General features: G+C 36.1%; 1 protein-coding gene across 11 annotated transcripts in view; it reads left to right on the plus strand.

The window, feature by feature from the left end:
• Positions 1 to 15,128, plus strand: part of TMEM135 (transmembrane protein 135) — a 352,995-nt gene that overhangs the window by 326,658 nt on the left and 11,209 nt on the right. For all 11 annotated transcript variants that reach the window (XM_016921748.3, XM_016921749.4, XM_001175336.8 and 8 more), the window contains 3 exons: positions 5,075 to 5,221; positions 8,738 to 8,807; positions 12,331 to 12,498. In XM_016921748.3, coding sequence (XP_016777237.3) covers positions 5,075 to 5,221; positions 8,738 to 8,807; positions 12,331 to 12,498 — 385 coding nt within the window. The remainder of the gene's footprint in view (positions 1 to 5,074; positions 5,222 to 8,737; positions 8,808 to 12,330; positions 12,499 to 15,128) is intronic.

The following is a 15,128-nucleotide window of genomic DNA, read 5'->3' on the forward strand; positions in this document are numbered from 1 at the left end:
GCCACGTATTGAAAACCAAAGTGCCTGAAAGAAGGTGCTATTAACAGAAAATCACATGGCATGCAAGGAAACTGGTTTAGGAGGGAACAAATGGCGTCTACTGTATGATTAAGAATGTCTTTGGTTGTGAGAACTCTGTGGGAACAATAACTTTCTAAGTCATAATACACAACACTAATTACTGTTATTTTTCAGTAAAAGATCATGAAATTTATTAGAAAATAAAGATTTTCTTATTGTTGTTGCATTGGCTAGAAAGCATTTGGTATTAAGTTTAAAGTTGATAACAAAAACAAAAGTTAGGTTTTCAAAAGAGAAGGAAAAACTTAGTCTTGTTTTCCTACATCTCCTTAGACTCCCAGAATTCTTGCAAAAACTTAAAATGTGTCAGATGGTTTTGTGTCTTTTCTTCAAATCCACTTTTAACAGAGGGCTAGTTTGGACTATTTGCACTTAAATTTTCTCTGTATTATAGAAAAATATTCCAGAAAAAATGTTTGTTAATTCTTGCTAATATTCTTGTTGCTAAAGCAAGACAATTGTTAAATATTGTGAATGGTCATGTTTATTTGTGCATCTCCTTCCACTAAGCAAATTCTGTTTCATAATCAATCTGCAGTGTGGTGAATTTGGATTCAAGAAATGTGGCTATTTCTTGCATTTATATGGTGAATGTGGACTCACCACATTGCAGATGAATTAATCTCAAACTTATAAAGTTGATTCTCAGAAGAATGTTACTAAAAGCCAAATATATTTTTTATTGTCAAGTTTCATTGTAAAAAAATAATGTGAGTTAATATGTGTGCTTCTTGTAGGCTTTCAAAAAGTATTATCTGACATGTCTTTCCTGCTACCTCTTTGCAGTCCTGGCGGTCGTGATTTTTATTGTAGACGTATGCTGTAAATTTATAGCAAGTCAAAAGTGCAAAATTTAATATTAATTACAAAGGGAAGGGGAAAGGAAAATGCTTTTTGTAGCACAATTTAATACGAGCTCCTGACAATATTAAACTTTGGTGAGGAAAGGATACTCAGAGCTTGATACATTTGAGAATGGTGAGATTGAAAGGAATACAATCATAAAATGGCTTAAGGAAGTGCTTATCTCATACAGATCATAATTGCTGTATCATGAAAACATACATTGTTCTCTCAGAGGAAAACTGTCCTTTATCCATAAAGGACAAATATTTACAAAGTACTCCAGTTTAATGTGTCCTAATTAGACAAAGGCTAAAAAGCTTTAAAATATTAAATTTTCCTTCAGGCTGGGCATGGTAGCTAACGCCTCTAATCCCAGCACTTTGGGAGGCCAAGGTGGGCAATCACTTAAGGTCAGGAGTTAGAGACCAGCCTGGCCAACATGGTGAAACCTGTCTCTATTAAAAATACAAAAATTAGCCAGGCATGGTGGTGGGCATCTGTAATTCCAGATGCTTGGGAGGCTGAGGGAGGAGAATGGCTTGAACTTGGGAGGCAGAGGTTGCAATGAGCTTTGATCATGCCACTGCACTCCAGCCTGGGTGACAGAGTGGGACTCTGTCTCAAAAAAAAAAAAAAAAAAAAACAGCCAGGCACAGTGGCTCACGCCTGTAATCCCAGCACTTTGGGAGGCCAAGGCAGGTAGATCACGAGGTCAGCAGATTGAGACCAGACTGACCAACATGGTGAAACCCCGTCTTTAGTAAAAATACAAAAAAATTAGCTGGGTGTGGTGATGGGCGCCTGTAATCCCAGCGACTTGAGAGGTTGAGGCAGGAGAATCGCTTGAAACCAGAAGGCAGAGGTTGCAGTGAGCCGAGATTGCGCCACTGCACTCTAGCCTGGGCAATAAGAGCAAAAACTCCATCTCAAAAAAAACAAAACCAAAACCAAAAAACCACAAAACTTTACTTCAGTTTAGCACCTTCTTAAAAATCACTTGTATTAGTCTGTTCTCACACTGCTATAAAGATACTACTCAAGACTGGTTAGTGTATAAACAAAAGAGGTTTAATTGACTCACAGTTCCTTATGGCTAGGGAGGCCTCAGGAAACTTACAATCATGGCAGAAGGCCAAGAGGAAGCAGGCTTCTTCTTCACAAGGTGGCAGGAGAGGGAGAGAGCTAGAGTGAGGGAGTGCCACACTTTAAAACCATTAGCTCTCCTGAGAACTAATTCACTATCATGAGAACAGCATGGGGGAAACTGACCCCATGATCCAATCACCCCCACCAGGTCCCTCCCTCAACATGTGAGGATTACAACTTGAGATGAGATTTGGGTGGGAACACAGAGCCAAACCATATCAGCACTCCTCAACAAGTGTGAGATAATACAGGAGGTACAAAGCTAACATTCACTGATAGATATACTTAGTATACATTTATTCTGCCCCAGGTCTTGTACTAAGTATTAAGAATACACTCGGGAATGAGCCAGATATAGTCTCTGTTCTCAGAGAGCTTATGGTCTAGTGGGGAAGACAGCATTAATTTTAACTGTGCTGAAATGTTGCAAAAGAGAAGTGTAGGTTATCTCAGGAATATATTTTAGGCAAACCTTACCTAGCGTCTTTCCCCAAGCTGTGGATAGTAGTAAATGAAGAGAAGAAAGCAGGAAATGTGCACAAAATTACTTATAGACTAGAAGAACCCAAATGTAATAATAGAAGTTAAGTGTTCTATAATTCACAAATTGTTAATACTTTTATTTTCCTGTGGGGGCGAGTGGGAATGAGAGAGTGGAAGGAGCATTTAAGATGAATTTTAAAAGACAAATAAGATTTTTAGTAAAGATGTAGGGAAGAATGATCCAGATAAGAAGAGCAATACAGACGCATGGTTTATTTGGAGAATGTCAAATAGTTCATTTAATTGTAATATAATAATAGCTTCTATAGTGAGCACTCACTCTGCACCAGATACTGATTTAAGCTTGAAGTTTGTATTTAATTCAGTAGGCCATAAGCCCATGAAGTTCTTTGAGGATATGTGTAGTCAGTTCAGATACGCACTTTGGGAAGCTTCCTCTGGAAACTGTATGTAAGATGATTTGAAAATTATCTGTGTATATAGATAACAGTAGAAGTCAAAAGAATAGTGTCAAGAACACAACCATGGGAGAAAAGCCAGTGTGAGACTCTGAAGGTGCGCTAGCCTTATTCATCATAGTTTAAAACATAGTTAGAAATATATGTAGCTTAGTGTTTAAGAAGCCAAACTTTAGGCCAGACAATTCTGGGTTCAAATAATTACTGATAATTTATTGGTTGTGGACAAGATACTTAATCATGCCAACTCTCATGGGAATTGTGACACCTATAGTATTGTTGTGATGATTACATGAATTAATTATATTTGTAAAAGGCTCAGTTGGCACTGTGCCTGTCATATAAGATATGCTCAGAAAATTCTAGCTATTACTATGTTCATTCATTCATTCATTCATTCAATATGTATTAAATATTTACCATGTGCCAGACACTATGCTAGATGCTGGGATATAACAGCAAAGAAGATATACATGGTCTCACAGGCGTCACAGTTGAGTAGGGGATGTAGTCTACTAAAATGGCACGTACATTACTGTACTGGCAGTTCATTGGGCTCTCCTAGCACAGAAGAAAGATCATCCCCTTATTCTGGCCTGGGACAGGGCCAGCTTCTCCAAGGAAGTGACCTCTAATCTGAAACAGTAAATCCTGGCCAAAATAGCAACCATATTATGAAAGGTGTAAGAGAAACTGTTCTATCTGTTCTGGCATAGTTTTACCCTTGTTGCTGATAAAGAACAGCAGTACAGATCTTAAACTCTCTATGTACACCCGTAAGTAAGAAACAAATTCATTTGAACTGTCAGCTACCAAAGATTCACAGCTGCCATCTGGTGACAAACAAACCCCTTGCACGCCCCTTATGATTTGATAAGCTAGATGTTTTACCAAGGTTGTCTGAACAGGATGAGTTGCAGTTGTTGGTAGTAACAGCTTTTTCTTTCTTTCTAAGTATTTACACTTTCATATTCTGTTTGTCACAGGTCTCAAGTTACATTTTTTTTTTTAAAGAGACAGGGTCATACCGTATTGCCTAGGCTGAAGTGCAGTGGCATGATCATAGCCCACTGTAGCCTTTAATTCCTAAGCTGAAGCAATCCTCCCACGTCAGCCTCCCAAGTAGCTGGGACTACAGGCATACACCACCATGCCCAGCTGATTTTTAATTTTTTTGTTAAGGTGGGGTCTCACTTTGGTGACCAGGCTGTTCTTGAACTCCTGGCCACAAGTGATTGTCCTGCCTTGACTCCCATAGTGCCAGGGTTACAGCAGGAGCCACTATGCCTGGCTCAAGTTCCAGACTTTTAGTGTATTGTTATTGATCCCGTTCTATCTGTATTTTACTATATTTTTGGAAAGCTTGGAAGGTAGTATTGCCTTGGGAAAGCTTAGTTATTCTTTATAAGAGCAATGACTCTTACAGGATAGGTGTAAACAGTGATACTGCAAACTCTGAGAAAGGATACTTCTTGAGGGATATCTAATTGTGATAATATTTTCCATTCATCGTCTTTGGAAAAATATAATCTAGTTTTGTTGAAATAGGAATATTATTTTCTAGATATTTTATTTTTCCAAAGAAAAATAAGTAGATTAGAATAACATCAGCTTTCAGATTTTCTAATGAAATAATATGAGGACTTGGGGAATCCTGACTGTTTTCTGATTCCTGGTCTGTACTGTCCTGTGTTTCCCTGTGTGAATACAGATGACCTAGTGTGCTGCAGCTGTTTATGACTCAGTGTCCCAAGTTAAAGGGTGCTTCATTAAGTGTTGTGCTGTATTTTACTTGGTCAGTTTGATTTTTAAATACCTGCATTATCAAACAAATGACTATTAATTTTTTTTGAGTATTCAGATTTTGAAAGTCTATTTTTCTTCATAGGATGATTTGATTTGATGTAAATTGTGAAAATACGATCTCAAATGATAAAATACTTGCCAAAGCGTATTTGTTTATAAACAAAGTCTTTTTTTTTTTTCCTCATTGAGTATTTTTAAGTGAAAAATGCCTCACATTGTGCTCTTTTCTTTAGGTTCATTGTAGGGAAGGAAGAAATTCCCACACATTCTTTTTCACCAGAGGCAGCATATGCAAAAGTGGAACAAAAGAGAGAGCAACATGAGGAAAAACCCAGAAGAATGAATATGATTGGTCTAGTCAGGAAATTTGTGGATTCAATGTGAGCTCTTTATCTTGATATTTTAACCTGCTTTGTCACTGTTTCATATGATATTTGTACCATGCCAAGGTTATTTTTGTTTTCTATTCAGGTAATGATGATCATTTTTCACCAGAAACTGTGCATAGAATTTTATAAAAGGCACACAATGGCAAGTGAATATTATTTATTATTTCTGGCAGGACTGTAGACCAGCATATGCCTTTAAAAGAGGTTTGCATAAAATTGGAATACTTTTGTATTTCAAACCAGGCAGAATTACAGGAGGCTATGATGGAGAACTTCAGGAAACTGATTACTATGTGTTGATTTAATATGCCAAGTATGGAAAGAAGGAAGCAAAATTCCTGAGAGAGATTCAAGAAGATTAAGGAATAATAAGGGATAACCCTTAAGTAAAGGATATTTTGTAAGAGTGAAAATTTTTGGGGTTCTCAAACTGAAATGTTTTTATTTGTATATTATAAAAAGAAGCTTTCATGTTTCATACAAATTTTCATTTATATTTCTAGGATAGATACTTAAGAAAATAAATTTAATAGTTTGAAATTAGATTATCAACCAATAAATAAAATCTTGGTAGTGATATTTTAGAGAGGGTGGAATGAGTAGGCAATAAAGAAAGTTAGGGGATCAATTATAGCAAGGGTCCCGAACCTCTGGGCCATGGACCAGTACTGGTCCGAGGCCTGTTAGGAACCTGGCCACACAGCAGGAGGTGAGCAGCAGGCCAGTGAGCATTACCGTTTGAACTCTGCCTCCTGTCACATCAGCAGTGGCATTAGATTCTCATAGGAGCACAAACCCCATTGTGAACTGCGCGTACAAGGGATCTAAGTTGCGTGCTTCTTATGAGCATCTAATGCCTGATGATGTGGGGTGGAACAGTTTCATCCTAAACCACCCCCCCTCTCCAGCCACCCAGTCAGTGGAAAAATTCTCTTCCATGAAACCGGTCCCTGGTGCCAAAAAGGTTGGGGACCATTGAATTATAGGAAGCTGAGGTCCTTTAATAAATTAGCAAACCTATGTTTCACTCTTATTTTCCCTCTGCCAGCATTGTAACTTTGGACGAGAGATTTAACCATTATGCATTTCCAAGTTCTTATCTGTTAACTGGGGTTAATAATCTCTATTAAGAATTGCTGTGAGCATTAAATGAGATAACATTTATGAACTTGCCTGACATAAAATGTTAGCACAGGGAGCGTACTCAAATTTTTATTGAATTTAAAGATTTTGTCTTCATCTTAACAAATAATACATCTAGAACATAACAGGAATAATTATGGTAGTTGAATTTATTAAACAAGTTCAAAAATAATTTTGGGTTACCTCAGTGGAGAAAAGGGAGAAAGGACCCTATTAATGGAAATAATTTCAACAGTAATCAGAGGGGAATGCAGAGAATGAATTATATGGGTGAATGATGCCTTGGGCGTCAGAACTGATCAGGTCATGACAGAACGTATCATCGTAGCCTCAGTGAGTCTTCTGGTATGAAAGTGGATGCAGAATACTACAGAAGCAAAGCAAATAATACAGGAGACAGGCATTCCAGGTCCTAGGAAGCCATTTATGAGTGACTAAGAAAGACTAATTGACAGTACGGTTGATATCAGGATTTAACTTCACTAGCAAAGAAAATTTAGGCCAGGCATGGTGGCTCACACCTGTAAAACTAACACTTTGGGAGACTGAGGTAGGAGAATCACTTGAGGCCAGGAGTTTGAGACCAGCCTAGGCAACATAGCAAGACCCTGCCTCTAAAAAAAATTTAAAAATTAGCTAGGATTGATGGCATGTGCCTAGTCCTAGCTACTCAGGAGGCTGAGGTGGGAGGATTGCTTGAGTCTAGGAGTTCAAGGCTGCGGTGATCTATGATCATTATGATCATGCCACTGCACTCCAGCTTGGGTGACAGAGTGACACCCCCATCACTTAAAAAAAAAAAAAAAGGAAACAACAAATTTCAGTGTAGTTCTGGTAGCAATGGTTGAGAAATATCTTTGAAGGGGACACTTAGAAGTGTGAAGAGTGATGGCTTGCATGAGGCAGCCTTTCTCTTATTCACTGCTTTTCAGGTCTCCAGCTTTAATCACTCAACAGCTTCACATGGCCAGATATGCCTTAGCATTCTAAAGATATAGGGGCTATGGCCAGTGTGAACTGAACTGTTGCTGTCACCCTTGACTAGGAAAGGCTGTATGTTCCAGCTGCAGTGCAGAATTGGATTTCTGTAAAGGTCTTGCTAATCAATTTGCGAATGGGATTGGAGAGGTGCAGAGCCAGAACATTGCTCTACAAGTTATTGTTATAAACAGGAAAACATTCATGTGGTTCAACCATGAAAATAATTAATTAGCTACAATCTGAAAGAAGTTATAAAGACCGCTTATTTTGGAACATGAACCCTCAAAGAGAGGGAGAGCTAGACCCATGTTAGATATTCTGCTTACTTTTTTATGCCTAGGGTGAATAAATAGTCTTGGATTTAACATGCTAAACCACTAAAATGAGTGCATCCTGAACAGTAGTCCTCCCAGCAGAAATATTTATTAAACACTAGAGGGTTAAGTGGTTTACAATTAAATCACAAATTAGCTACTTTTGAATTACCACATGATCTCTATTTCTATATTTATTTCAACTGAATTTTGAATTCTAATACTATATCATGTTTCTTTTCCAGATGTTTTCTCTCAAATCTAATTAAGTATACATTCCTGTAACCTGAGCACGTTCTCATTATGACTTTTGCTCAAGTACTGACTTCATGGATGATTTATTACCATTATACTCTACAATAAGCAATTTAAGGTTTCCAAAAGACTTGGCAGAGTATATATATAATATATACATATTTTTTCATATTTAACCACAAATAACAGTGTGGTTTCTCCAGTCCGTATTCAAGTATTTTGACTGCAGTCACATAGTTTATACAATGTGTCAAATGGTAAGCAGCAAATAGAAAAAGCAAAAATATATGTTGTTCTTGCTTCTGTATCTCCTAAAGCACCAAAAGTGACACACATTTAGAAGTAGTGAGTGGGCCAGGCACGGTGGCTCACACCTGTAATCCCAGCACTTTGGGAGGCCGAGGCGGGCGGATCACCTCAGGTCAGGAGCTCGAGACCAGCCTGGCCAACATAGTGAAACCCCATCTCTACTAAAAATACAAAAATTAGCCGGGCGTGGTGGCAGGCGCCTGTAATCCCAGCTACTCGGGAGGCTGAGGCAGGAGAATCGCTTGAACCTGGGAGGCAGAGGTTGCAGTGAGTTGAGATCATGCCCATTGTACTCCAGCCTGGGGGACAAGAGCGAGACTTTATCTCAAAAAAATAAATAAATAAATAAATAAATAAATAAATAAAGTGATGCTTTCTTCTCTCTCTCTCTCTTTTTTTTTTTTTTTTGGTTAGAAAGCTTTAAACAGATCCACAAACATGTACAAACACATGGATATACACACTTTAATTATAATTAGTTTAATTTTTTTGGGTTCAATTTCAGATGCAAACATGGACCAAGGCATAGATGTTGCAAACATTATGAAGATAATTGCATCTCTTATTGCATTAAAGTAAGTATATGAAAGTATGTACTTTATTAACAGTAGGGAATGGGTATAGAAATTATTTATTTATTTAGAAATTATTTAAAAATAAATGGAAAAGTTGACATTAATAAATGCTATCATTCTTTGAATTTGACTTCAAGAGTGAGAAATTTATGACAATAGGTGACGATTTAGCTTTCAGTATTCACTTACCAGATCCTTAAATAATTTAAAAATTAGCTTGTTTAAAAATTGGCTTAATTAAAACTTATGATATAGAAGATAAGATGGGATAACAACAAGGAAACATAAAGTCATTAAAATTTGTACTTTGTAATGTATCCTCATTAGAACTACATCTTAGAACAAGACTCTGACTCCCAGACTGTGCTGTGTGCTAGCTGGATCAGCACTCACACACATACACTGTATGCACTGTGCCAAGTCTGGTACAATGGCATTTAATTTTGGACTTGTAAAACTATTACTTTTTTTTCTTTTTTAAGCCATGGAGATAACTGGAGCATGTCCACAGTTGCTCTACATTAAGAGAGCTAACTATGCCTGGCATAAATTCTTGACTCCCTAGTGGACTTGAGTACTAGTGTGTCTCTTCCTCTTCCCCTGCTGTTGTGCTGTCCCTCCTCCCTTCCCCCATCACCACCACTTCTGAGAAGAAAGTTATTTTCTTTGCAGTCAGCATGGCACAGGTGGCACCACCTGCTGCAAGTTCTTTAGTTTTTTTTTTCTTTTTTTGTTAAAGACAGAGTCTCGCTCAGCCACCCAGGCTGGAGTGCAGTGGCACTATCTCAGCTCACTGCAACCACCATCTCCTGGGTTCAAGCACTTCTCCCATCTCAGCCTCCTGAGTAGCTGGGATGATTGCAGGCACCCATCATCATGCCTGGCTAATTTTTGTGTTTTAGTAGAGGCAGGGTTTCACCATGTTGGCCAGGCTGGTCTTGAACTCTTGACCTTAGGGGATCTGCCTGCCTTGACCTCCCAACACTAGGATTACAGGTGTGAACCACCGCGCCCGGCCAAGTTCCTTTGTTTTGAATGGTGCTCTAACAGTTCCAATGCTGTAGAAAGTTTATGTTCTTCTTGCAATTTTAGTCTCTACTCAGTTGATGATGAGAAGAGCAGAGTTGTGCAGCACCCCAAAAGACAGCCCCTTGGTGGTTACTCTAGAAAGGAGGAACTGTCCCACATTAGTGCTCATGAAGGTAAACATCTATGGCCCAGTGTTGACAGTGCCGTTAGCCCAGCCCACACTTAGCTTCACAATTCCCCAAAATGACCAAGGATAAAATAGTAGGGTTTTGTTTTGTTTTGTTCCTCAGTTGTGCAATACTTTCTGACACTCTTTCCAAATTTGATTTCCTGCCTCAGTTTAAAGTGGCCACAAAAAAAAAAAAAAAAAAAAGTAACATTGCTGGCAGTCCAAGTCAGCTGATACCTGGATTTATTATTCCTTCCAACTGAACATGATTGTAGTTCAAAGGAAAACTTTAGATGGGGAACTAAGAGGAGTATTTGGATTAAATCAGCGGTATTTGAGAAATTTGGCGTGGGGGCGGCGATATTAAAAAAATTGTATGAGAAAGTTAGTGAGAATTTCCAAGCAATAAAAAACTAGTGATTCTTTCAAATGTGTACCAGTACTGTAAACTTGGCAATTTATGTATACATTGGAATGCCATATTATATCCATGAATGTAAAACTATTGGAGACCTGTGGGTGAGGAATTTAAACCATAAACGTGGTAGTGAAATTTTTTGACAATGGACCTCATTATTTCACAAACTTAATTACACCATATGTTAAATCACATCCCTGAATAAATACTCATATTAATTACATTGTCCTCAACATTCTGTACTCCATTCACACTAACTTTTTCTTGGTTCCTTGTACCTGCCAGCCTCTTAATTGGCTTTATGTTTTCTGTCTGAGCTGTCTGAAATGTTTTTCTCATTCTAGCTTCTTCTCTTTTGGGTCTATTTAAATGTCATATCATTTACATGTCTGCCCTTAACATTTAATCTAATATAGATTGCCCTGTTAATGTCTATCCTAGTGTCTTGATTACTTCCTTCCTAACATTTATTATAATCTTTTGTGTTTGTTTACTTAGTTGTTTTCTTTTCCAGTAATGAGCATGAAAGCTCCACAAAGGCAAGAACTCTGTGTCCTCCTCATCACTGTTATCCCCAGCATCTAGTGTAATGTTTGGCAGATAACAGGCATTCAGCAAATATTTTCTAAGTAAATTAATGGGTGGATGAATAGTTCTCTTGAAAATAGCATGAAAAAGATTGTAATGTAATTATAATCCCTAAATCCTTAGATTATAAGGTTATCAATGGCAAGATGAAAGTGTGACCTTTTCATTCATTTAAATACTAGGCAATTTCAGTTAAGCAAATGCTTGAGAATTCACAGTAATTGATTGGACAATTTCATTTTATGTTTTAATAAGGTATTAGGTAGTTTCAGGTAAATTAACCAGTGTTTCCTCATAGTAATTAATTTTTTTTTCTGGAAAAGAAAGCTGCAGTCCAGAAAATACAAACCTAACTTTTGGGCATACACTGCTATGAGTGTAGATATTTTCCAATTCCAGTCAGAGTTAGAGAGGAGGAGGATGGGACACCGGTTTTAACAATGTATTGGTTGAACTGTACAGAAAGTACTATTCTTTTTGTTAATGTTTTATGCTGATTGAAAATTTTCAGTTTCAATATTAATTACTTACAGTCTCTCAGACATCTAAAATTCATCTTCCTAAATACAGAAATGAAATTGACCAGTAATAGACATCCTCTCCAAATCTCTTTTGCGCTATGGACAGTTGAAGGAAATATAGAGAAATGTTGACAGCAAATATGGATTTGTAGTGGGTTTGCTTTTTCAAATTTAGTTTAATATACTTTAAAGCTACTCCTCCCTAGAGATGTTTTAGCCCGACATAGTGGAGCACAGGAATGAAAACCTAGATATAATTCTGCACCCCCTGCCCCCTGGAAGTTCTTCTTACCTGACCATTGTAAAAGTTAGCACCAAAGGTCTGAACAAATAATGAAAATATTTTTCTATGAAAATAATCCCTACTCATGCTAATCATTAAGAGCAGTTTTCTGTTAACATTTTCAAGAGCATTTGGTTTTATTAAGTAGTTTTTGGAATTTTAGTGCTTTTGTATGTAAAACCCATTTGTGGTTTAGGAATTTAAAATCCTGATTATTGTCAACAAAATGTCAAGAAATGGAATTTTGGTGCATAGGCAAGATTGGCCAGTGCTTGTGAGACTTTTTAAGTCTTTGTAAATCAAAGAAAGTAAACTCATTCCAAGATTTCACTCTTATTTTTAAGGTAATTGTTTTAAAATTATTGTTTGAGGTTTTAAGGCTTTATTTTGCTGTGCTATAAACTTAGATTAAATTTGTTTTGTCTTGTTTCTATTTTGAGATGGTAAAATTTGTATTCTATCAAAAACTTCAAAATTTGTTTGTAAATCAGGTTTTTTCTTCAAATTTCCTCTAGGGTTTCATCAGAATGTTTAGCGTGGGGTACTTGATCCAGTGTTGCCTCCGAATCCCTTCTGCATTTAGGCATCTGTTTACACAGCCATCTCGGCTACTTTCTCTCTTCTACAATAAAGAAAACTTCCAGCTTGGAGCTTTTCTTGGCTCTTTTGTTAGTATATACAAGGTAAGGCTTTTAGAAGAGGAAAGAAAAATGGGAAATAAATAACATTGCTATTGTTAGAATGAGAGATGGCCTTAGTTCACTTATTTTTTAATGCTTCTTTCTGGAATATTCATACATATCTTGACATAACCAAATCTATACAATATATTGGGAAGTGAGGGTACAGAAATTTCTTCTTTTAAAATATTATTTAATATACTCGAATGTGTAGACATGTTTGCATTTACATATGGTATTACACATTGTCAGACTCATTTTCTTTTTCAATATATAGACACTCAGAAAATATGAATTTTTTGGATATTTCCAATATCAAAAATGATATTAATATGCCTGGCTTATTTTTTTTTACCATATTTACTGCCTGGTTATTAATTTAAATGTATTTCAGATCTTTCTAGCTGAAATAAACACTTGATAGAATCGGTGAGGATTTTCTATTGTAACTTATATAAGCAATGACTTAGGTTCCTTCTTCCACCCACTCACAGTTCCTACTACACTGTCTCAAATAACCAGAGTTCACAGTCTTCCACCCCATTCTGTATGTTCCTATAAAAGTGTCCATACATATATAAGCCCACACCTAAATATATATGTAGAGATCATTCTTAACCTAGTACTCTGCAACTTTAAGTGATGGCCTTTTGCACAATGGAATCACTAATATGTAAATCATATTTTATTAAACGCTTAAAAGATTCTAAATCTGAATATAATCTCTAAATGGTAAAGTGTGTTAATTAATGTTGACCTAACACATGGACATAAAGATGACAACAGAAGTCACTGGGCGCTTCTAGAGGAGAGAGGGAGGGAGCAGGGCAAGGATTGAAAAACTAATGCCTGGGTATTGGGATCAATCATACCCCAAACCTCAGCACCACACAATATACCCCTGTAACAAACCTGCATATGTATCCCCCGAATCTAAAAAAAAAGTTGCAATTAAAAAAAAAAAAGGAGATTAGAACATAAACACACACAGAGGAATGACCATGTGAGGACACAGGGAGAAGGTGGCCATCTGCTAGCCATGAAGAGAGAAGGAGCGAACCTTGAGCATACCGTGATCTTTGAACTCCCAGCCTCTATGACTGTGAAAAAAATAGATTTTTTTTTTAATCTACAATCACAAATTGCTTACTTTTGCCTTAATTTTACTCTATAAAAGATATGTGTTTTGAGCACAGGGATTGTGTCTCATTTTGCAGGAACATGCAGCAGGCATTCCAATATGTCTGACTAATGAATTAAGGACATTAAAGGAGTGTGCATTTTTGTAGATGAGATTTGTCTACCTTCCCTCTGTCTACAAAAAAATTATAAATATATATTTTATTCATACTTTATTTCTTTGACTGTTTTAATGTATATTTTAATAAATATATTGAAAGAAGAATATATATTCTGTGGGTGTGTATATATATATATATATACGTACACATATACACACTTTTTGTTGTTAAATGCAGAGAAAATTAATGATGGGAAAACTCAATTCTGGAATTATTTAGGGTAACATGGACAGTGTTGTTTTCTGTAAAAATTTACTCATAAAAGGTAGGTATGGATAAAATATTTTGAAATGGAAAGGAGGAATAATAAACTATAGATAATGAATCACTTGTTATGAAATATTACTAATATTAAAAACATTTTCAATATGGTTTGACTAAGAAGCATTACTAATGTATTTGAATATACAAGAGTTAAGGACAGATTATTGGTAATTGCATGTTTATATTCACATTTAAAAAAATTTCTCACGTTATAGCATTTGTATTTATTCTTAACGTAAACTCTTAACTGTTTACATGTGGTTTATCACCAACATTTTTAGCCCCAGGTTGGTTATTCTCTGCCATCTAGCTTATCTCAGAGTGTGTTTTGTTTTGCTTTTTTATTTTTCATTTCTGTTACTATTTATTTACTTAGGTAATACAAACAAATGGTATTAAAGTAACAAAAATACAACTGGGTCAGAAAATCTCAGGAAATATTCATGTGGTGTGTTCAAAAACTGTATGTGATTTTTCAAAAACAAATTGCCTGTGCTATAGTATCTTTATAAGAATCTTAAGAGAAGAGCAGGCAAATAAACCTTGTTTTTTCTGTTTCTTGGTTAACTGACCCTTTTTTAAAAATTTGGTAAGGTTCCTCTTTATCTCTGGTAATATTCATTGTTTTATAGTCTATGTTTAATATTAATATAGCTACTTCAACTTTTCAAAATTATTGTTTGATGTTATAATGTTTCCATTCTTTCACTTTTTCTGTCTTTGTTTGAAAAACTGGTTTCTTTTAGGCTGCAGAGAGTTGGCCCTTTCTTTCTTATAGAATCTGATCATCTCTGTCTTCTAATTGGCATGTTTATACTGTTTACATATAATGTATTATATGTAAACATATATAGTTTATGATGTGATTGAGTTTAAACCTACTTTCATGTTAGTTGTTTTTTATTTGTTCCTTTTTTTCTTCCTCTTTCTTTTTTCTTTTTTGGCCTTCTGGATTGATTGTGTATTTTACTATGGCTCCATTCTAGCTTCACTATTGCCTTATTATTTGTACTTGCTTTAATTTAGTGGCTGCCTTAACATTTTATAATATACATTTTTAATGTATCA

The sequence above is a fragment of the Pan troglodytes genome, chromosome 9, assembly GCF_028858775.2.
Source record: "Pan troglodytes isolate AG18354 chromosome 9, NHGRI_mPanTro3-v2.0_pri, whole genome shotgun sequence".
In the NCBI taxonomy this organism is placed as follows: Eukaryota; Metazoa; Chordata; class Mammalia; order Primates; family Hominidae; genus Pan; species Pan troglodytes.